Below are 24,942 nucleotides of genomic sequence, written 5' to 3'. Positions count from 1 at the left end.
CAATAAAACAATAATCTCTCAGAATCAGAACAGGTTGACTGCTGTCAAATTCATATCTAAAGAAATAACTAAAAGGGAAGCTAATACAAGGTTTAAGCATAGCCAACTGTTTTGAAGAGCTGAAAGTATCGATTCTCTCTCCAAAAATTGCTTTAGAAAAATTGCAACTCTTTCCAAACTTACTAAAAAATTGTGCAATTCTCCAATCTTGCAGCGCCAAAAATTATTGCCTGTGCCCCTACAATTTCAACTCTTACTTCCTTCTATAACCCTGGATGCTATTCATCCAGTCCCAATGTCTGGTTAACTTGAAGTACTGACATCTTATCCAATACTTTCTTGTTACCAATTTTAAACCTTCCTACTGACTCTGTTTCCTCTTCTGACACAATGAACTGGGCAGCATCCGATTTGTAGATAAAGACAGATGCAAGATATTAATTTATCGACTTAGCCTTGCTTCTTGTCTGTTGTTTCTTAATCAGACCTACAACTTTGGAATTTCCTCTTATGTTACCTGACGATCATTTTTCATAATCCCTTTTTGCTCCTCTTATTAAGTTTTTAACCTGCCTTCTTAACCTCCTATAATAAATTTGGTTCTCAATTACACTTTCTACCTGAAACATGTCATAAGCATATCTTTTCTTCATTAACGCAATTTTCATCTCCATTGTCATCCAGAGAAGTCCGTTTTTTTTGTATCCTACCCCACAGTGACTGTGACCAAACTATTTTCTTTTTGCAGGTAGTCCTGCAGTTATGCAGTTTTCAGTTACCGCTTTTTCCACCAGATTTTGACTCCAGTCTTTCCAGCCTACATCCATTCTTGTCCCATGAAAGATTTCTCTCTGCCAATTGATTATTCTTACTCTGGACTGACCAGTCTCATCTTAAAGCTTACGGCACAATGATCTCCATCCTCTTAACATTCTTCCATGGCCACTCGATCCATCTCAATCCCAAGAACCAGGTCTAGCACTGTCTCCTTTCATGTTTGACAGGACACATACTACTGTAGGAAATTCTCCTAACATTTAATACTTATCACAATTGGCTTTTGTTTATTCTATACCTTCAATCAGATTGATTCTGTCTTTGAATGCTATGAAACACCTGCTTCTCTGATACTGCAATGCTCTCTTTCACTAAAAATGATACCCCCTCCTCCCTTAATTCCTTTGCCACCTCTTTTGAACCCTGCAACCAAGAATATGTATCACCCAGAACCTGCCAGCCCCTAGGCCAGGTCTCTGTTATCATCACAATATTTTAATCCTACAGAGCTGTACTTGTAATTCAACAATCTTAATAACAACACCATCTTCTTAAAGGAAACAGGGGCCTGGCAACAAATGCTGGCCCAACCAGTGACATATGTGCCCTGCAAATGAGTATTCCTTGCATTCACATACATGCAGTATGTGAGATCGCGTTCAAAGAACCAGACCACCAGGATCAGTGAGAAGTATAACCATGATTGAGACTTCATTGCTTTCTCCCTTATTCTAAATCTGTACATTAAATTTCAATTCTTATTTCAGTGCTATCTGCTTCATCCATCATTTCATGCACCCTGTTATTACTTTCCAGTAATCCCTTCTGGTTCCCACACTCCTGATGAGTTAATTTAAATACTGCCCAACAACACTCGCAAAATATCCTGGAAGGAACTCAGTCCCTACTGTGTTCAGCTGCAACCCAACTGGCTTGTTCAGGTGCCTTCCTCCCCCAGAGGTAATTTCAGTGTAGCAGGAATCTAAAGACCACCCTCCTGCATCAGCATTCCAGCCACATCATCCATCTTGTATTCCTATTTCTGCATTAATTTGCACATGACACTGTGTAATCCAGATATTATTACTGCAGAGATCTTGGTTGCTAATTTTCTACCTGGCCCCCTAAATCCTGATTGCAGGACCCACCCTTCCTACTTCTGTGTTTCATACCAATGTGGACCCTACCCATTCACCCACTCCTCAATGTACACCTTTTGTCATTCTGGGACACCCTTGGCCCAAGCACCAGGGAGACAACAGAACATTCTGGAGTCAGTGTCGATGGCCACAGAAACACCTGTCTGTTCAGCTAAATAAGAAAAAAATTCCCCAACAGTACTGCCCTTCCACTCTTCTTCCACCCCGATAACTGGTTCACCCAAGTGCCACTTGCAAGGCTCATGCTGCATTCCTTCAAGGCTTCAGTGCCCTCACTAATATCCAGGACAGAAATGTATTTGTGTTTGAGTCTAAGACCTCCAGGAGCTCCTGCACAACTTGCCAGTTTCTCCTGGACTGCCTGGTAGTCACCTGTTCTCTACCTGCCTTTTTTTCTCTGAACATGTATCCCTTTGATCACCCCTCTGAATATGGCATCCACATAGTTCTCTGCTTCAGGTACAGTGACTCCAGCCACTGCTCGAGCTCCGAAACGTGGATCTCGGGTTTGTGCAGCAACTGTCATTTCCCGCACATGGGCTTGGCTGGACCACAAAATATGTTCACAACTCCCCAGGAGCCACAAGACAGGCGTTTCACTTGGTTGATCTACCCTGACATATCTTAACCTTAAAAAGTTTTAAGTCACTTTATTTTCTTTATAACTTTAGTTACTTTCCTTTAATTTATATGGTTGGAGGTGGGGGAAGTGACTTTTTTGGGTGCTTATTATAGACCTTCAAATAGAGGAGAGAAAGACGATGAGAGCTTTTGTGGGTATATTATGGAAACCTGCAGGACAAGCAGGTATATGATACTGATTTCAATTTTTCTCAGGTGGGATGGGAAAAAAAGTAGTGTGTGGCACAGGAAGGGAGAAATTCCTGCAATGTGTGCAGGTGAATTTACTGGAACAATACATTTCCAGTCTTATCAGGGAGGGAGCAGTGTTGGATCTGGCTCAAGGAAATGAGGCAGGACATGTGAAGAACATCAGAGGAGAGGAAGTGTTTGGGAAAAATGTGAGCATAATAAAGTACGGTTCAATACCAAATTGAAAAATAATTCAAGAAGAAAATATCTGTCAAGCATTAAGATCTCAACATGGAAAAGGGCAGATTTTAGGGGTCTAAAAGTTGTACTTGATGGAAATGCATTTTACTTGATAAAACAGTTGATGAAAGCTAGGAGACTTTCAAGCGAGGAATAGGGTGAAGGCTTGGTAAGTATCCATGAGAAATAAATACAGGATATTCCACATCAGAGTTCCCCAGACAATTAGGGATAATGAAAAGAAAATAAGAAAAAGGAGGCATATGATGCATACCGGAATAACGGCAATAGAAATCAGGAAGAGTATCTCAAATGCAGAAGAGAGCTTAGACTGGAATAAGGAAGGCTAAGAGGAAGCATGAGGAAAGGGTGGCAGGCTGCACTAAAACAAATCGACAAAATGTTCTACAAACATTAATAGTCAAAGATTATTGAAGGATAGAGTGAAAGAACAAGCAGGCTAAGCTGCTCACTGAAATAAAGGCTATGGCACAGGTATTTAATGAATACTTCACTTCTGTCTTTAACAAATTAGAAAATGGCCCAGTTGAAAATGTGGATATTGAACAACTGACCAGTATTGTAATAGACATAAAGAAGAGGTGCTAAAAAGGCTGGCAGCACTTTAGGTATAGAAGTAGCCAGGCCCAGTTAGGATGCATCTAAGATTGCCGAGAGAGGTAAAGGAGCAAATCATGGAGTACTGACACAAATGTTTCAGGCTGTCTGAACATAGGATTAGTCTGGGGGAGGTAGAGGATTGCAAATGTGACACCATTGTCTACAAAAGGGGCAAAGGATAACCAAGTAAGGTCCATGCCTGTCAGCTTGACATCAACAATGGGAAAAGTGATAGAGGGCACAATACTGGGTAAGATAAATATACACTGAAAAAAAACAAATACTGGACAGTCAGAGGACGTATAGGGAGGTGATGGCCCAGTAGTATTATCGCTGGACTTTTAATCCAAAGACCCAGGTGGCGTTCTGGGGACCTGGGTTCGAATACTGTCACGGCAGATGGCAGGATTTGAATTCAATAAAAATATCTAGAATTAAGGATCTAATGATGACCATGAATCCACTGTCAATTGTCAGGAAAAAAACCCATCTGGTTCGCTAATGCCCTTTTAAGGAAGGAAACTGCCATCTTTATCCGGTCTGGCCTACATGCAACTCCAGGCCCACAGCAATGTGGTTAATTCTGAATTTAATTAATCCTGCCTAGTCAGTGACGCCCTCATCCCATTAATACATTATTAAAAAGTCAACACAGCTTCACTAAGGGCGGTTTATATCTGACAAGTCTGAGTTCTTTGATGAGGTGGCACAGGCAGTGGATGAGAGTAATGCTGCGGGTGTTGTATATTTGGACTTTCAGAAAGCATTTTATACAGTACCATAAGGCAGGCTGGTTAGAAATTTAGGAATGTTTGGGATAGATGAATACTTAGCAGGATGGATTAGAAGTTGGCAAAAAGATAGGAAGAAGAGGGTACATACAGATGGGCATTTCTCAGACTGGAGACAAGTTGAAAGGCGTATTCCATTGCAATTGGTGTTGTGAACCTTGCTTGTTATGATTGATATAAATGGCTTTGAGATGAGTGTTCAGGACAAAAACTTTAAATTTGCAGATGATACTCAGCGAGGGAGAATAGTGAATTGTGAGGGTGATGCTAAGTGACTTCACAGAGATACTGACAAATTGGCCAAATGGGCAGACACCTTGCATGTGAATTTCAACGCAAAGAAATGAGAAGTAATGCATTTTGGTAGAAGAAACAAGAAGACAACACAGGCTGAATGGTACAACTTTGAAGGGAATACAGGAACACAAGTACCTCAGGGTACAAATGCAAATGCTATGAATGTGACCAAGCAAGTTGAAACCATCTTTAAGACATTTTATAGGATCCTTGGGTTTATAAATAGAGGTACAAAGTACAAAAGCAAGGAAGTCATGCTACACCTCTACAATTCACTGGTCAGACCACATTTGGAGTATCGTGTTCTGTTCTGGGCACCTAATTTAAGGAAAGATATTGAAGCCCTGGAGAGAGTTCAAAGGAAATTTACTAGAATGATACCAGGAAACAGGGATTTTAGATACAAGGAAAGATTATAGAAATTAGACTTAATCTCCTCTGCTACAGGGCGAACAAGAGGTGACTTTATTCAGGTGTTCAAAATTACGAACAATTTTGACAGGATCAATAAGGATATTGTGTTTCCACTAGTTGGTATGTCAGTGACTAGGTCACAATTTCAAGACTGTCAGCAAGAGAATCTGGAGTGAGATGAGGAGAAATATTTTTACTCAGCTGTTAGGATTTGGAATGTGCTGCCTGGGAAAATTGTAGAGGGGGATTCCATCTGGGTCTTAAAAAGAGAGCTGCTTATACACAGACATGAAAGTGATACATTTAGAGGGCTACAGAGATAGGACTGGAGAACGAGACTAGCTGGATAGCTCTTTCAGGAGCTGGTAGAGACATGATGGGATATGGCCTCCTTCTGTACTGTAAAATTCTAACCTTATTCTGGTACTATTAACTGTAAACTGGAGATTAGTAGAAAGTATCAATTCTTTACTCCTGTACCTACAAATTCTTACTTTCCCTGTGTTAGTTTAGAAACTCACATTTTCAAACTTACTTAAGTTGAAACACAGTCCCCAACAACAGCTGCGTAACAGCCAATAACTGAATTTTCCCGATTATACTCTTGACATCTTTTCTCAAACTCAGTTGAAAAGGACAGGAAATGATATCCTTTGCAGGCCTGACCTTTCTCACTCCAGAAAAGTAAGTCAAAGGCCCCAAACCTTGGCTTCTCTATCTCCTTCGCCAGATCATGCTCTGTCACAAGTCTGACTCCTCTCACCCCAGAAGCTAAGTCAAGTTTAGGTGTAATATAGCTTCGGTGCCAAGTGGTTTAATAGAGAGCCTGGGTTCCAAACTTAGGGCAAAATGGTGGCACCTTGGTCATGTCACTGGACTGGTAATCATTGGCAAAGAGTTCTAAAATCTGGGATTGAATGTTAGTCTCCATAATAAAAGGTTCTTGGTTAGGTTAAAGTTCACTACTGGGATAGCGCATCAACATGTATTGATGATGGTTAACACATGGAAAAGCAAGATTCAGGACTATTTACTACTTTTTTAGGTTAGAAGGATGTAATTAATAAGGATGAGCCACAGGGCCTCAATTATAGACTCTCTACATTAATCATTTGGAGGAGGGGTCAAAGTGCAATCTTTCCAAATTTGTTGACAAACAAAAATCATTGGGAGGTATTTGCAATGAGGACATAAGGAATTTGCAAGGATAGGCTAAATGAGTGGGCAAGAACTTGGCAGATGGAATTTAAAATATGAAAGTGTAGGGTCGTGTAGTTTGTAGAAAGACTCAAAAGGTAGACTACTATTTAAAAAGGAGAGAAACTCCACTCAATCTAGTTGATCTTGTGAAAGAAATAAACTGAACATGCAGATGCAGCAAGTAATTAAAAAGTCAGATGGAATTTTGGCCTTCAGTGTCACAATGAAGGTGCTGACTTATCAAGAATGGAACAGAAATCTTACTGAAACATGCAAAATTCTACTGATCTTGACAGGGTAGATGTTGACAGGGTGTTTCAACTAGTGGGGGAATCTCAGACTAGGTGACATAGCTACAAAATAAGGAGGCATTCATTTAAAATTGAGTTGTGAAGGGATTTCTTCCGGAGGGGAGTGAATATCTATCATTCTCTATCCTCAAGAGTTGTGGAGGCTACATCACTGCAAGTATTTAACGAGTAGTTGCACAGATTTTTGAAATAATTAAGGAGTTGAGGGCGATGAGGAGCTGGCCCGAGGCAGATCAGCCATGATCTCAGTGAATAATACAGCAGGCTAATAGGGCAGAATGGCTTACTGATGCTCCTATTTCTTATGTTCTTAATGATGAAGGCCACACAACTTTCAGGGATCATCGAGAAAACCCATCTGGTTCACTAATATCCTTTAGTGAATGATATTTTCCATCCTTGCCCAACCTGGCTCACATGTGTTCCTGATACTGAGTAATGTCTGATACCTTAACTTCCCATCTGTAAAGGCATAAGAAGCCACTCAGTTTTAAGTGCAGTTTAAGGTGGGCAACAAAAGCTGAACCTTCTAGTGATGTCCACATTTTAAGAATATATTTTTTTAAATTATTGTAAAACTTGCAAGTGTTGATCAATTTCATGTCATGCCTGTTTGGGGTGGGAGATTAGCATTCAAAGGAAAGATTTTAGGTAAGTATCTGAAATGCTTAGATCATAGTGAAGAATGGGGAAACAGCACCCACATCTTATTATTTCATTAGCTGGTGAATGGTGACTTAAGTGTAAATACTTTTCATGAAGTCAAACATGTTTTCTTCAGGACCGTTGTCGATTGAAAGAAATGGAGCCAATCATTACACACTTTATAAGCATTTATTTGCAGCGTTACACATTACAACCCAACAACCATAATTTCAGCTGTACCTATTTCTAGGTGGTGTAAATGAATTTCCTGTTAAATGCCCACCATCTACATATAACTAAACACAATTAATATACAAATAACCAAAACACACTTATTGGTGAGTGCAATCAGTACTGATGATTTAGATATGCTTTTGGTAAAATTGTACATTGTTGGCAAAATTAGATGAACAGTTTAACCAACATTTAACAATGAATTCACTGTTTTGGATAAGTTCCAGAATTTTTGGAAGTTCCCCTTCTTCCAGTTAATGGGCAACTTTAGTGAGCACTTCTTTTCAACTTCAGTAAGTTGAGTGCTACTGTGTTCTCTAACTGCCACCTTCAACATAAGCAGTGCCTCAAATGCTGATAGGACAGAAGTGCATTGTGATGTGTGTTTGAATTGATTACTTTGAGAATATCCCACCACCCAAATGCTAAGCTACAGAAATTAATTCTCAGCAACATTCATATGAGATCAAACAGATCAACATTTCTCTCAGAATGTGGCAGAAGCTATTTATATATTTTTATAATTCATTCATGGGATGACGACATTGCTGGCTAGACCAGCATTTATTGCCCGCATTTATTGCCCATCGGATAGTTGAGTCAACCACGTTGCTGTGGAGCTGCAGTCACAGGCAGGCCCAACCAGATTCCTTCCCTAAAGGACATTAGTAAAGCAGATGGGTTTTTCCAACAATCGACAAATTCCACCATCTGCCTTAGGGCTCCAGGATATTACCTGCATCTCTGGATTAATAGGTTTAGCAATAATACCACTAGTCAATCGCCTCCTCCAAGAAGATACCTTAACAACCCCAGTAGATAAATCACCATCATAATTACCAACAACACAGGATGAAAGATCACTGTTTCAATACTGAGTTAGCCTGGGCAATTGTTGGGAAGCTAGAACTGCTCTTAGTGCCCGTAAACAATGCATGGAAAATTACTCTCAGTCTCCTACTCCTAATCATTATCAGTAACCCTGAGCTAGAGAATGGCGCTTATAAACATAAGGCCACAATAGGATGAGGGCTACACTGAATGTGGCTGATTTGCACCTTGCAATTTTCCTGTCAGCTTTTAATGAGGCTGAGGCCGATAAATTAGCAGGGCCTGTTCATCATGGAGCTTTCTGCAACCAATTAGTCTGTCATTCAATTGTCCAAAAGTGGAGCTAAAAAGCCAAATTTTTTATTTACAAGATGTGGAGGTGCCCGTGTTGGACTGGGGTGGGCAAAGTCAAAAGTCACACGACACCAGGTTATCGTCCAACAAATTTATTTGGAATCACACGTTTGGAGCGCAGCCCCTGCGTCAGGTGCAGTGAGAGAGCAAAGCACACAGACACAGGCTTTATAGGCAGAGAGATCAAAAGGTCATACAACTGGTATGAGTGGAGTGTCAATATGATCTTTGGATCTCCCTGCCTATAAAGGCTGTGTCGATGTGCCTCACTGCACCTGACGAAGGGGTTGTGCTCTGAAAGCTTGTATGAATCCAAATAAACCTCTTAGACTATAAGCTGCTGTTGTGTGACTTCTGACATTTTGCCTACAAAGTAGCAAAGAGTACAAAATGATGATAAATACAGGCCAAGAGTGTTTTTTTAATATGTAAAGTTTTGCATGCAGACAGTCAGTCACTGCTATGAAAGGTGGCTTTCTTTTCAAAGTTACATTAAATATTATTCCTTGATATATTGAAGAATGGTAAACTGTTGCTGTTTTTAAAACTGATTTCTCACAAATATCAGTTTTAATCAGAAAAGTCACCTGTAAGTAATTATAATTAACAGAAAAATACATGACTGCAAACTCAGTAATTACTATCTAATATTGTAATAAGAACAAAATACTGTGCATGCTGGAAATCTGAAATATAAACACACACAATGCTGGAGAAACTCAGCAGGTTTAGAAGCATCAGTGGAGACGGAAACAGAATTAATGTTTCAAGTCCAACAGGACTTCTTCAGAAATGTTATGTTCTGAAGAGAAGACAAATTGTAACTCAAAACATTAACTCGGTTTCTCTCTCCACAAAGGATGCCAGATCTGCTGAATTACTCCAGCATTTTCTGCGCCTGTCTGGTATTGTGTTGACTTGGTGGGCTTAACAGACACTTTTGCTGCATCCTCAAAGGACTGGGTGACCTATTTACTAAAAAACTGCAAACGTTATAGGGGCTGTAGTTTGAATCCTTCTGGCAACATAATGTGACATGGAACTGGAGTAGAGGCTGCTGAGGGGGGGGGTAACTTCAAGATTCCCTCTGGAAAATCGGAGCTATACTCTTCCATACTCTTGGGAGAGACAGAAAACAGTCTGGCAGGCCAGATAATGCATCTGACGTGCATTCTCATCAGTGTGCTCCTGTATGCTGTATCATCAAAAATCCCATGTGAGGCCCCTATGGCGTTGCCCTCTGAAGAGCAGGTATACAAACTAAGCCTTCTCCTGGTCTGGCCGCAGCCCACCCATGCACATTGATTCAGCACATGCAGATCCCAACTGGACACTAACCTCCAAGTTATGTGCAATGCCAATGGCTGTGAATTTCAGGCCAAGCAACAGGGCCTCTTCATTCGCGCAGTGGTGCTGCTCTCTTGCTCTCTCCTGCTGTGGCTGGTTGTGCAGCCATTTTTGGGTGACTGGAAGTTGAATTCACTGAAGGGTGTGTTGGGTTGAAAGCAAGAGCTCCATGGTCACACCATCAGTAGTTCACACATCGTGCAAGATTACAGGAGGACAGTGAGGGTTGACAAGTGCCATAAGGCAGGAACATACCATAATTCTCAAAGTTCTCTGTAATGGCAGACACCATGGGCTTTGTGAATTCTGCCATCTCTTCCATAGGACTCTGGTGCTGCAGGTATCCTTGTTCTGCAATGGTTCTGCTCTGCACCCTTCTAATACATGCTACCCAGTCCTGCAAGAGAGAGAGAGAGTGAAAGAGGAAAAAGTCAGTGATTGTGTGACACCACGTTCTGCTGACGTGCCTGCCACAGCTGAATAGCTGGATGCATGTGGAAGCAGTGGAAATGCAGCTGGTGTCATTGGAATATGGGTGAGGTCAGGCATCTAGATGTTTGACAAGAGTCCTAAGTGCCAGAAGTGCTACCGAGTGACTGATGGGGGAGTGGTGCAATGGATATGAGATGTCATGTGAAGGTGCATTCAAAGAACTTTACAATCCTGGTGAAGTCATTACATTTTGCTGCACTCCGGTCAGGTCTTTGGGTTCAGACCCTTTGCTGTGCCCTACCTGGCCACCTATCCCCATTCTGCTTGGATTGGCACCACCCCACAAAAACATGCCTCCCTCTTCCTATTCATCTTTATCATTCAGACCTCCAACACCACACCTACGAATGCATGAACTCTCTGTATACTGATCTTTGTTTGGAACTGCAGCAAAAGCATTCACCAGCAACCATCTGTGACTGAAAGCAGCATCCCTTAGGAGGGAGAGACTATCTTTGGTAACGGAAATCACCTGCATCACACGTTATTAGTGCACTGTTTGATCTCCTGCTGAGTACTCAAGCAGACAGTAGAACAGGGACAAACATAACAGAATACTGGAGAAATTCTGCAGGTCTGCTAGGATCTGTGGAGATAGAAACAGCGTTAATGTTTTGAGCTTGGGTATGACTCTTCTTCAGAAATGGGAGAAGGTCGCATGGTCGATCAGGCCTGCTCCGCCATTCAATACAATCATGGATTTAACTTCATTTTTCCACCTGCTCTATACATTCCTCAATTCCCTGAGAAACCAAAAATCTGTCTTCAGCAGCATTCAGCCTTTCTCCTGACCGCAGTCCTGAATAATCAATCCCCTATCTCAAGATGATGCCCTGCACCCAATGTTCTCAATGTTCCAGCCAGGGGAAACAAGAAGTTGTCGCCTGATCTATCAAGCCAATGGGATCACAGCTCATGCTTCTAAACTCCACATCCTATAACACAAATTTACTCAGACTCTCATTGCTGTTCCTAGTACAAGAAGCTTAATCTAATTAGTACACCTATGCCTCTAACACACATACATCATTCGCAAAAAATGGAGACCAAAAGTGTGCGCAGTATTCCAAAAGTGGTGTCACCAAATACCTAAAAATTATTGCAAGACTGACTTATTTTTGTACTTCAATCTCCTTGCAATAAAAGGGCCATGGTAACTTGCAACAGTGCACCATGTGGATGGTTCACAGGATGTACCATTAGTAGTTGAGCATCAACGAAACAAGCTACCTTGCTCTGGATGACTCTAAGCTTCCAAGCGTTGCTGCAGCTACGCTCATTCAGACATCATACTGCTAACTTGCGCTCAGAGTTTGCTCTTGTAGCTAAACAATGTCCATTTATGTTTCAGTTTGAGTATGAGCCCCAGAAACTTAACGAGTGGGGGATTCAGCAACACTGATGTCATTAAATGCCAAGGGGAGGACGGTTTGACAGTCAGTGTTATACTCCAAGTCTTTCTGCATGCATGCAGGGACTGTTTCAATATGTGAGGAGTTGCAAATGGCTTTGAACTTCTCCACTTTGGATATTATGAGGAGGGAATAATTGAAGAAGCAGCTAAAGATGGTTGATTTTAGAAGACTGCCCTGATGAACTGCTTCAACAATCTCTTCAGGCTAAGATCAGTGGTCTCCAACAATTACGGCAATCTTCTTTTGTGCGCGGTCTGAATCCCACAAGTGGAAAATTCTGCCCTGATTCCCAGTGACATCAATTTCATTACAGTTTCTTAACCTCAAACTCAATCAATTTCTATCTGATGTTAAGGGTAGCCACTGAACCTGAACTGTGGAATTTACATCCTAATCCAAACTGAAGAACTCATGATGTCCTGAATGCAACTGGACATCAGAGAGCAGGTTAGTGGTGTGTACTGTTGAGGATACCTTTCATTGCATTGATGATTGAGAGTAAGTCAGACGGTTTGGTAACTGGCCGGTACTGTTTTTGATGAACGGGACATACCCGAGCAATTTCCCACGAGGTCATGTACATTCCAGAGCAATAGGTATACCAGAGCAGATGAGCCAGAAGCATGTTTAGTTCTGGAGCACAAATCTTCGTAACTACAGCTGTCATTGGAGAACACAGCTTTTTCAATATCCAGTAATTTTAGCTGTTTCTGTGAATTGGCATCTGTGATGTTGGGGATCTCGGGAGGAGGCCAAGATGGATCAGCTACTTGGCACTTCTTGGCACTGCAGGTGGTTGCGAGCACATTACCCCTGTCTTCTGCACTCATGCAAAAACACTTTCAAAAAGGTTGGAAAGATGCGTAATATAGCAAAGATAATTGCCAGTGGAGCCATTAGGGTTTGAAGCCAGCCCTTCAAGACGTTGGACCACATCAGATTTAACTGCAGCTACCATAAATTTAGAACCTACTTCTTCCAAAATGATCAACTGACTGTTTTTATTGAAGGAGATCAAGATACAGATCTTAGACTCAACAAAACCACCCATAATAGTTTTGTGCAGACTCATCTTTTCCTTTTCCAAACACTACAAAATATAGGTAAGAAGAAAAGGATAAAAGGTCACATAAGCAACAACACTCCTAGGGATTTAATATCACAGTTCATCACAGATGCAGTCCTGACAAAGAATAGATTGTGATTTCAAAATAATAAAAAATGGCAGTACAGAGTCCAGTTGAGTTAAACTTCAACTAAATGATTGCAAGTTGAACGAAGTGCAATTGAAGTCCCAAATCTCATTCTTCCGTATGTTTGAGCTGAAAAGAAACTCATTATGTACCATAACAGTCTTTCTGTTCAAGAACCAATTGCAGCATTACCTGACATCAGTCACCTTGATTAAAATGTAATTGTATTGATGCTTGCATCTCAGAAAATACATACTTAAAAACTAAGTGCCAGAATTTCTGTGTAATCTACGGATAGAAAACACCCCAAGACAGGGCAAGGCGGGTGTTACAGCCCTTCATTTAGTTTGTGTCATAAAATATAACAGCGAATAGTACAAACTGTTAATTTTGTCTCAATGTTTTATTCTTCTATTAAATTTCTATTAGAGTTATTGTCAATAGCAGAGGTGGTTATTCAGCCCATCTAGTCATTGCCAACTCCCTACGGAGAGATCCTATCAGTCCCTCCCTCGACTCCACAGCCCCAAAAGTTTATTTGTTTCAAACACATGTCTAATATCCTTTTTGAATTATGGATAATTTCAGCTTCTAACATCCTTACTGGAAATTACTTACACGTTTTTACCATTTTCTCCCAAAAAAGGTTTGTCCTCAAAATATCTCCGCGTCTCCTGCCGAAAATCTTAAATATGTGCCCCCTGTTTAACTGAAAAGAAAACCTCATCAAAACTTAATTTTAAAAATGTACAGCTCCATTAACTACTCCTCAATTTTCTTTGCTCCCAGCAGAACAATCTCAGCCTTTTCAACATAACTTTGTTATTAAAACCTTTTGCACAATACTTTTGTTTATGAAGCACAAGATCCCACATTTTTCCCCAACTATTATCTCTAATGTATCTCACCATCTACAGAGATCGACATACACTCCCTGGACCCTCTACCTCTGTACACATTTTAGAATTGTACCACAAAATCAACTTTACCTCCCACTATCCCTTTTGTCAAAATGCATTATTTCATGTTTCTCAGTTTTAAATTCCACCTGCCACTCATCTGTCTATTCTGCTCGTCTATGTCATGATTCAGGCAATTCATACGTCACTGCTTACTACTTCTCCAAGTTTGGGACCACAGGCAATTTTTGAAACTTTACTCCGTATTCCAAGATTCATGATTTTTATATATCACAAAAACTGGTCCTAGCGGAACATCATCGTCTACCGCTGTCGACTCTGTAAACCAAACAGCTAACATAACTTGTATCAGTGATAATGGGAACTGCAGATGCTGGAGAATCCAAGATAACAAAGTGTGGAGCTGGATGAACAGCAGGCCAAGCAGCATCTCAGGAGCCTCTCTGAAGAAGGGTCTAGGCCCGAAACGTCAGCTTTTGTGCTCCTGAGATGCTGCTTGGCCTGCTGTGTTCATCCAGCTCCACACTTTGTTAGCTAACATAACTTTCTGCTTTCCCCCTGTACACCAATTCTTATTCCATTGGACTTATATCCTCTTATTCCAAGAGGGTCAACTTTATGTGAACTTTCATCCTCCCGTTTTAAATGCTTCAATTTTATGAGGTATCAGAAATACTGTTCTAAAATACATGTAGTAATATTATATTGATACAGTCTGCCAATGTATTAGTACTGTTAACATATTCTATGCTGCGGAAAACTATCAATAACACGTGGAGCTTTGGTTGTTCACAACTCAAAAGGTATTAATGCATCACACCACATAAAATAACAAATTTAAAACTAAAGCATTTTTTGATGTGACTTGTTGTATTCAAAAATGCTTAAGGTATGGATTCAAGGAACATTTAAATAGAGTTTGCTTATTCTTTTGTTATTGCAATTCCTGAAATTCTGAGATAATAGTAAATGACTCTCAATACTGCAGCCAAGTCACCTAGAAGCAGAAACGTCCTTCCTATGCGAATCACAGTCGTTAGAAGAAGTCTTGAAAAGTGAACTAACTGAAGCATCGGACAACGTGGATTAGAACATGGTACACCAATTAAATAAATGGCTGATGGAGGTTTCTTATTACTGCCGTCTCTAGAATTACTTCTATTGATCTTAGGACTGCTTCTTCAAAACTTAGTAGCTATTGGTATGTATCAAGGCATTATTATCAGTATGCATTTTGCTATTCATAGCTCCTGAAATCCTTGTTGGTGACATTAAGGTATAGTGTTGTACAGCATTTGTGCATCCAATATTTTAGCAGAAGTAGGAACTGACTGAAAATGCACATATTAAAATAATTGATAAAGGGGCATCCTTCAAGCATAATAATCATTTATCTGCTCATATCTATTCCTATGCTATAGCAATTCAAGAAATGCCATACATAGATGACTACATAATGTGTATTTCAATTAATATTCCCCCTATTGATGAACTAAAACTTTGTGCTACTGCTGATTGGAAATACCTGAGAATGGCTTAAGCTGAAGTTGCAGAATTGCTCGAGCTGGTGTGATTGATTGCAGACGTTTTGTCACCTTGCAAGGTAACATCGTCAGTACGCCTTTGGTGAAGCAGTGTTATTTAGCAAGGTGATGAAACGTCTGCAATCAAGCACACTGGCTCGGCAAACAAATCTGCAATCTCATCCACAACCTGAGCTACAAATTCCTCAAAACTTTAATGATTTAAGCTGTTTGCTAAGTAATTATATAAACATGATTAGAAAAATTTTAGCAAAGCAAAAAAATGTTTTTTTATTTTAAAGGCATTAAAATGCATTTATTAATAGTATAATTTTATCAGTTTCAAATTCAATTTTTGGAATAGACATCAAAACTAAACATTAAGCAAATTGTCAGCTTACCAAATTGGATAGTGTGGTCCAAATAAAGAACAAAACACAATGTTCATACCCTGTTCTTTACAAGGTCCTTAACATTGTTTCTACATTTTGTTTATCAGTTTAATGTTTGATCAAGTGACACTTATCAGATGAAGAACAGAGAGTTTATTCATTGCGCAGTGTGTGGAAAGCACTCAACATATACTTGAGTTGCAAATGGCTACATTTTTAATTACCAAACATCAGTCTTACTCCAGCAAAGGATCTAAACAAACAGTTACAAATTTCCAACAGAAAATAAAGATTGTTTGTTACTAAACTAAGATACATTTCAATGATATTACCCCAAGAGGAGAGTAAACGAGAAGTGGTAATGATAAAACTTGAACTTGTGCATTGTATACAGCGATCCCAACTCCTTTCTTCAACAAGTATAGCATCAACTGTACTCAAAAAACAACATTCTAGTTTTACCAACCTATCTCAGTTCACATTCACACAGTATTGAACAATGCTACTTGATGGCCTTAACTCCAGTGGATGGGACCAGTGGATGGTGAGAAGCAGGTACACTAGTGATTAATTAACCCAACAATAATGAAAGTTCTATAAGGTCTTTTGCAAAGAAAAACAGGCAATTATACAGCCAAACTCAAATCGGATTGGCTCAATTGTTCAATGTTTGTAAAATCCATCAGAAGAACACATAATCGTAATTACATCAAAGATAACCAGTCTCTTACACAAAAAAAATCACAAAAATGTTCATCATGATCATTTATTTACTTCTCAAATTGTTAAAATGTTCGAACTAAATTTATTTATTATTCAACAGCATTGCCAAAACATGTAGACACTGCTTACAGATCAAAATCCAGCTAATAAGAGATAAGAATTAAGTGTGCTGCAAAATTTCAGTCAAATTAACATTAGGCATTATTATAAATATGTCACTTGCTAAACTTATCAGTGGAAAATGCGCTCACAGTTTCTTCTGTAACCTAAATGACTACCATTTATTTTCAAAACAAAACTTATGCATTCGAATTTACTACTCAGTCTCCTTTGTTTCTTTATTTTCTGAACTGACTCGGATCAAAAGATCAGAACGTTTTATTGTTTTCTTCCTCTTCACAGATGCAGTATGAGCAAGAAAGATACTTTAGATCTAGATGACCAAATCTCAACTCAGCTCATCATAAACAGGGGTCTTGTATATGTTGGTCGTCACCCAGCAAGATGTACCTCTGCAAAGATCATTTGCATAGAACTATTCTGTAGCTTACCGCAATGCCCATTGAAAGCTTGTGGCTTGACTACCTGGTTGCAGTGACTGCATACAACTAGGTAAAATTCATCATGAGCTGGACAGTGGCCAAACAAGTGCATATCTGTAACAGAAAGAATTTGTGTCATTGTGCTGCAGAGTTGTACATTCCAATATTACTGAGCATGCACAGTGGAAGACACAATAAAATGGACTTCTGATCCAAAGTGTTTTGCAGAACTCTTGGTGTTTTAAATAGGTACATGATAGTTATAAATTAACCATTTGACAGATAATAGTGAATAGTGGAGTGTGGCAAATGGGCAGGTTGGGTGGATGGTGGATGCGCAAAGGTTATGCAATTAACAACGGCTTTCCAATGGCCAAAGATGAAGCTATTTCAGCAGGCAGTAAGATTCTTTGATAGTGCTGTGACGCCACAAAATGCTATTCTAAATTTCTTGTATTTTGTGAAGTTTCTTACCGTGGTGACAATCTTGCTTGTTGGAACTTTTATTTTCTATCACTACCACCAATCTATCTCCATTAACATTGCAACCATAGGAGAAAATTTCAACTCATTCCCCCCAAACAAAAACAGATCAGGTTGGGGTTTACTATTGATAAAGAGTTAAAGTCCGAATCCCATCCCCATCCTACTTTAAAGCAAGTGAATAGAATGCAGGTGACAAATCCATTCCAAGAAAATGGACTGATATTTTAAGTATTATCATGCGAATGGGTACCTTATTTCTATCTGTCATTTGAAATTTGTTGGGCCTCATTACTGTCTAGCCAAACCGCATTCACATCTGGGTCAGTCTACACACCTACAAATTCCAATCTCCCACAGTTTTGCCAGCTGGAGACATTCAATGACCTGTAACCCAGGTCTCCCACTGAGGCCCTTGATCTTAACTCCAATTCACCAAGACTCCAATCCATATTTCAGGTATCCCTGAGGCCTCTAATCTTACTCCACACTCACCAACCCTCCATCATTATCTCACAGTCCTCGTCCCCATCTATCTGGACCTACAGAGCTAACAATCGGCCCCAATTCCTTCCAGCAAGGTCTGTGAACCCCACCAGCTGACGTTCTACCACTGAGGCCTCCAATCACTTATCCAATCTTTCCAATACCTCCAATGTTCCACTGACCACAACGTTACATCCTTTTGTCTTCACTTCCCCGAAACCTCTGACTCCATCCCAGTGGACATTGAAACAGGTTTTTCAAAACTATATCCCTATCATCAACAGGCTCCCACTGAAAACTTATATGACCATCTCCTCTACAAACTTTTACCTCAACTTGAGGCCTCTGCCTACCTTCCAACCCTACACCCTAAGATCTGAGACATTTGTGCAGCTTCTTCCATTCCATAGCCTCTGACTTCCCGTCCTTTCTCTACTTCAGGGGCCCCAAGATTCGACCCCTGTTCACTACATGGGGGTCAGAACCCTCCCACTGTCCATCCCAGTCAGAATCAGAGACTACATCCAGGCAGCTTAGAACAGAAACCAAACGCCCGAATCAATCAGAATAATTTCCAGGTGGGAAAGCTGTCCGTCAAATTGCTTAATAATACTGTGGAGTTAAAACCTCAATTTGCAGCCATTCTCCAACCCACTCTCAGCAGATCATGTAGCATCTCGGTCTTTAAACTAATTTGATCGGAAATGTCAAAGATGTCAAATAAGTGAAAGATAATGATCTACAGAAAAATCTAATTGTTTGAAGTGTTTCTTGCCTTGCGTCAGGGCAAGCTCTACTAAATTCAGCAGACAGCCAAAATCAAAAATTATTTGTCAATTCTAGTTATCACATAATTATAACACTTACCGGTACCACATAGGAAAATTGTAAAGGACAATTTTCTGAAACCTTTAAACAAATGGACAATGCAATAATAAATTGGGTTGGCACACCACCATGTCCTTTGAATCAGGCTGAAACTGGCCAACAAAAACTTTGTTGGCTGGAAGTTAAATTATTTTGAAAAGTCTAAATGCAGTCCACTGGATGCAGGCCAAAGCACTAAGTATTGTACAATTATCCAATTCTGTGCCAAAGCTGTAAAGGTGGCCAGTGGAAAGAAATACAGTTCAACACAACTTTGTGCAAGATAAGATACTCTTCTGCATCAAGTATAAATTCAACCTTGAGGTAAGCTTTTAATACCACATTTTGTCATCAGCAAGAATGCTTTGGCCACCTCACACAATGCCCACCTCCATTTCTATCTGAGCCTATAAACTGAAATATTAATTTTGTCACCGCTACAAACAGCTGCTCCATCATGCTCCCTGCTGAGTTCCTACAAACTCACCCATGATGAATTTCAACCTGTCCCAAATGCCACCATTTACACTGCATTCCACACCAAGTCCACTCAATCTTCATCTGTTTTCTGTCCTCCAACGCACCAATTACAATGCTCTTGCCCTCACTGTTAATCCCTCCATTGTGCGACCCATCCAGACCGAATAAGCTGTTCCAAATCAGGTCCAAGATACTCCTTTCCTCAGTCTCTGTGCTTCCCTCTGTCCCATCAATAACTGCAACAATACTGTTGTTTGGAAGATCTCAATGCAGTGCATTTGACAATAGCTCTGATTTATTTCAAGTCTTTAATGTAGAAAAATATTGAACTGAAAGCATATCATAAAAATGGATGCTAAACTGAAAAGAGTGAGAGAGAGAGAGAGAGAAAGGAAGGTCGTTAAAAAATTAGTCAACAGCATAGATTTTCAAAAAGGTCTTAACAGAGGAGAGGGGTTTGACGAGATAAAGGAGTTTAGATGCGAGAATGCGACTGTGGGAGATTCAATAAACACATGAGAGGTTGAATACAAGAGGTTAAAGTAAGAGGAACACAGTTTTGAGCATGGAAGACATAGATAAAAATATAGATGTGCAAGGTCAAGTCTCACTCCACCTTTCAAAATCTACTCCAAGTTCATCTCTTTAACCCATTGATAATGGGAGCTGCAGATGCTGGAGAATCCGAGATAACAAAATGTGGAGCTGGATGAACACAGCAGGCCACGCAGCATCAGAGGAGCACAAAAGCTGGCGTTTCGGGCCTAGACCCCTCATCAGAAAAGCTTTAACCCAGTGTCTGTTTTCCTGAGCAAACTCTTTCTCATTTAGTTTACATCTTTTGAGCGTGTATGGGAGCATTCTTTACGTGAAAGGTGCACTGTGAATGTAAGATCCTGTTGTACTTGATCTGCTTGTACTTCACACCAACAGAGACTTATTGAATTTGGTTTATTGGGAGGTCCATTGGTCTCACCAGTGCAGTGCAAGTACTAATAGGTGGCGGAACTAGAATGCTGATCCATTATCAAGGCACACCCAAGCATCTGTCTTAACCCCAATCCTCATCAACTTGTATACTCAAAACCTACCACCAGGTCCTGCAAGTTTATCTATGCAGGCAACATCTACTGACAATTACTAGCTCAGACTTTCCTGAAACTGGAATGCATTAAACAATGAGAATGCAAAGCTCAGCACAAGCTACAAGACCTGATTATACTGAGATCCAGCAAACAATCTTTAGCATATTCCAAAATCATAACACTAGTGCTGAAGTGAGCATCACCCTGGATAATCAAAAGCTCTAGACACTGACCTTGACAGAACCCTCATGGTACAGATGGTGCCTAATCAAGACTGTAGGGAAAAAATAAAATCTGCAACAAACTCCAGTAAAACTAGCTGGTACGTCACGCAGGTCACCCAAGGACCACTGCTCTTGCCAACACATCCTGCATCCAGTTTGACAACCTTCTGCCCACACCAAACTCATGCTGCTGCAACTTAACTCAACAAATATCACTGGCAGTCTTCAACCAACTCACCTTCCCTGGCTCTCAGTCCTGAGCAACATGCTCATCACCCAGCATCAGGAGGGTAACTGCAAAAAGCAAACTACTGGAGGAAGTCTAAAGTATGGCATTAGAAAGCTCCAAATCACTTTCTCAATGAAGACCTTACTGCTTGCCCACTTGGCTTTAAATACTGATGACAACAATGCTGCTAGTTAGGCCCAATGACCCGTACCTTACTATTATGTAATCCTATGTAGGTAGTATCTTACCAAATTGTTGTGCAATGAAGTAAAGGCTTCCCCTTTCAATAAAAGGGCAAAAAGTTCTTGCTCTCCAAGTTTGTTCTTTTTGTCTTACAAATTTGAAGACAATTATGAATTTGAATGTTTCGAGTGTTTTATTTTCTAGTGTTACCGCAATTTCGGATACTTATTGTCTTTTCTTAAAGTTGAATTCTTGTTTTGCACTTCAGGCCATTCAGTAAGGCTTTGCAGCATCATTCAGGTATTTTGTGTCAACAACTTTCACTATTCACACACAACATATACTGCAAATTAGTGCCAAGAAATGGTAGTAAGAAAGTCAAGTGGTTCACAAAACAATGTACTAAAAATTAATAAGAAATTGAAAGACTTTTTTTTAAACAGACAAATGCTCCCAGGGTTTAAACATTCATGATATACAATTAAGTTTATCACAATATCAACATCCTTGTTTTAAAATGTCTGCTCTCCAAATTTTAAATCAGTTTCCAGTTTTTTCTGATTAACATTGCTCTTTAAGTTGCCTGTGTACAGTTATTTAAGTGGTTGTACAGGCACATCAGTATGTAACTAGAAACAATTGGAAAAGAAAAATCATAAGCTACATAAGAACTGGTCTGCTGAAAACCAAAGTATTTTTCTACAAATTTCATTAATTCAATATTGTTGCGATGATTCATCATTTCATACCCAACAAACTGCATTCCATTGACAGAATCATAATTCCAGCTCTAAAGGAAACCACTGAGCCTATCCTGTCCAAGCCAGTTTTCCTGAAAGATCATATGCAAACAACCCCACTTGCTTTTTCCACAAAATCTGGTAAATCTTTTCTTTCAAATAAACAGTCAATTCCTTTCAGAAGTTGCTATTTAATTTACTTCCACCACTATTCCATTCCAGATGATAACTGCTTGCTGTATAAAACAAATTCTTAACCCCCTCTAGCTCTTTGTCAAACTGAGACATTAACCCTTCTTGCTTTGCGAATCATGACCAATCTGATTTGTGTTTCTGGCAGTTTTCTTTTCCCCTCATTTATAATTTCTCCAGTCTTTTCACACAAATGAAAACCACAAACATTTGTATCAATCTTTTCTGAAACGTCTCCAATGATCTAATTCTTTTCTAAATTGCACAACTCCAAATTCAACCTGATACTCTGGATAAAGACAAGCCAGTAATGTATGAAGCTGTAGCACTAACTTCCTTGCTTTGGTACCGAGAGGTTTCACAACTGTTCTTACATCTTGATGCAAAGAGCTCCTTTCAGAATTGCTCTCCAACTTAAAAGCAGGATTAGGAGTGTTCTTGTTAAAGTGAATGACAAGTAGATATGACAAGTGGATAACAGATTCTCCTGCCAACTACAGGAATCCTTACATCAGTCATTTATATGAGGCATTTTTGTCAAAACAACACTGAAGAAGGAGAGATAGTAGTTTATTAATACCATATAGTATATAAGACTGCAATAACATAGTAGACAATTTTGTAGACTACAGTAAGCTAAAAGAAGATATGGCAGCAAATGGAACTCAATGTTGAAGTTAGAGAAAGTAAAGGTATACCAGATGCTGAAATGGGAAAATATACATAACAGTACTTTGACACTTTTTTGACAGAGAATAGGGAAATTTGTTGGAGGTGTTTAAAATTCATAAAATAATAAAAACATAGAAACTACACAGGAATTGATAAAAACTGGAAATAAAAGTCCCTGAGATAATGGGAACTGCAGATGCTGGAGATTCCAATAAAAGTCCCTAATCCATTTCATTTGTCTTCTCTATCCTAGTAGGTGCATAATATTATGATACTGGAGCTATTGATGAATCATTGTAATAAACTAGTGAGCCTATTACAGATCTATGAATGGCATGAAGAAACCCCTAGTGGTGAAGGATCAAAGCCACGTTTTTATTCCCAAGATGGAAGTGGTTACCAAAAGACACTACAGAAATTATTCAGATACTGTTAGTACAGATTGTCCAGAAGTAGGGGTAGAAGTAAAAAGTTAAATTCAAGACAGGACAAAGAGGTGGGGAAGCTTTCTATTCACAGAAAGCCGCTAAGCATTCATTCTACCACAAGTGTTGTCAGAGGTTGTCAATATTTAAGAATAAGCTGTATGAGTGATTGAAGGAAAAGCAGAACAAAGGCATATGGAAATATGACAAGTACATGACTTGCAATCTGGACTTCAAGCTGTCAGCTCCTTGGTTGATTTGCACTTCTTAATGCCCTTACTGTTGTTTACACAGAGGGTTCACACCTGTATTTCAGGTACAGGTATGATTAATTTCTAGGGTAACAATGTCACTGGTTAGTAACCAGAGACTTGGGCTAATACTTAGGAACATGAAGTTATGAGTGTGATTGAATACTGCCCACTTGCCTGGATGAATGCAGCTCCAACAATATTCAAGAAGCTTGACAACATCCAGGCTAAAGCAGCCTGCTTAACTGGCACGGCATCCACTCGCTCCAACACCAATGCTTAATTACACCAGTACGCACTGCAGAAATTCACCCCCAAGAATCACAGACAGCACCTTCCAAACTCACAGCCACTCCCAGCGAGGAGAACAAGGGCAACAGATATGGGAATACCTTGACTTGCAAGTTTCCCTCCAAACCACTTGCCATCTTAACTGGGAAACATATCACTGTTCCCTCATTGTCCCTGGTCAAAATCCCAGAACTCCCTCATTAAGGGCCTTGTGGATCTACCTATGACATGTGAACTGCAGAGGTTCAAGAAGACAGTTCATCACCACCTAATCCAAGGCAACTAGGGACAGGCAAAAAAAATTCCGACATCTCACAATGAATAAAAAAAATTCAACTCCCACAGTGGCAGCTGGTAGAATTAAAGTTCAATTAATAAATAATTCTGGAATCGAAAGCTCACCACAGTAACAGTGCCCAAGAAACTATCAGCGATTGTCATTAAAAGCCCATCGAGTTCACTAAGAGCCTTTAGGGAAGGAAATCTGCCATCATTACCTGGCCTGGCCTGGCCTGGCCTACATATGGCAGCAGACCCACAACAATGTGGTTGACTTTATCACCCTGAGGCCACTCAGTTCAAGGCAAAAAGGACGGACAACAAATGTTGGCTTTGCCAGCAGCCCCACATTCCATGAAAGACTAAATTTTCAAAAAACTGGCGTGCTGACATCTGGAGATCTAAAGCCTTATAGCTCTGCTCTTCTGAGCTGCCCTTCTACTTCATGAGCTGGTAGACTTCCTCTTCCCTTCCCACAAAAGGTTCCACTTGAACAGAAGGCAGCTCCACATTGACAGTCCTTCCCCTTGGAGAGGCCTCATGTGGATATTGACACCTAACTTTCTCTGGGAATATGATGGCCTACGATCAAGCTTATCATCCGTGTACAGCATCCTGTAATTTGCAAGGTAAGAATGAAACTCATTCAGAGGTAAGGAAGTGTAACATACAGCACTTCAATAAGCTGATTTGACTTTTTGTCACTTCAGCATCGCCACCTCACTGTCTCCTCACTGCAGGCATAATGTAACCAGAATTCCCAACATCAAGCATCCAAAGTCCCTGCACAACTCCATGCCAACCTCCAGATCAAACAAAC

At 40.0% G+C, this 24,942-nt stretch overlaps 1 protein-coding gene across 10 annotated transcripts in view; it reads right to left on the bottom strand.

Annotated features, from left to right (window-relative positions):
- Positions 1-24,942, bottom strand: part of LOC125460790 (ataxin-7-like protein 1) — a 233,447-nt gene that overhangs the window by 168,987 nt on the left and 39,518 nt on the right. For 5 of the 10 annotated variants that reach the window (XM_048548709.2, XM_048548710.2, XM_048548712.2 and 2 more), the window contains exon 3: positions 17,245-17,349. The exons of the other annotated variants lie outside the window; for them this stretch is intronic. In XM_048548709.2, coding sequence (XP_048404666.2) covers positions 17,245-17,349 — 105 coding nt within the window. The remainder of the gene's footprint in view (positions 1-17,244; positions 17,350-24,942) is intronic. 10 annotated transcript variants of the gene reach the window in all.

This window comes from Stegostoma tigrinum, chromosome 18, assembly GCF_030684315.1.
Source record: "Stegostoma tigrinum isolate sSteTig4 chromosome 18, sSteTig4.hap1, whole genome shotgun sequence".
NCBI lineage: Eukaryota > Metazoa > Chordata > Chondrichthyes > Orectolobiformes > Stegostomatidae > Stegostoma > Stegostoma tigrinum.
Note: the sequence above shows the minus strand (reverse complement) of the source record. Positions and strands in the feature narration are given on the sequence as shown.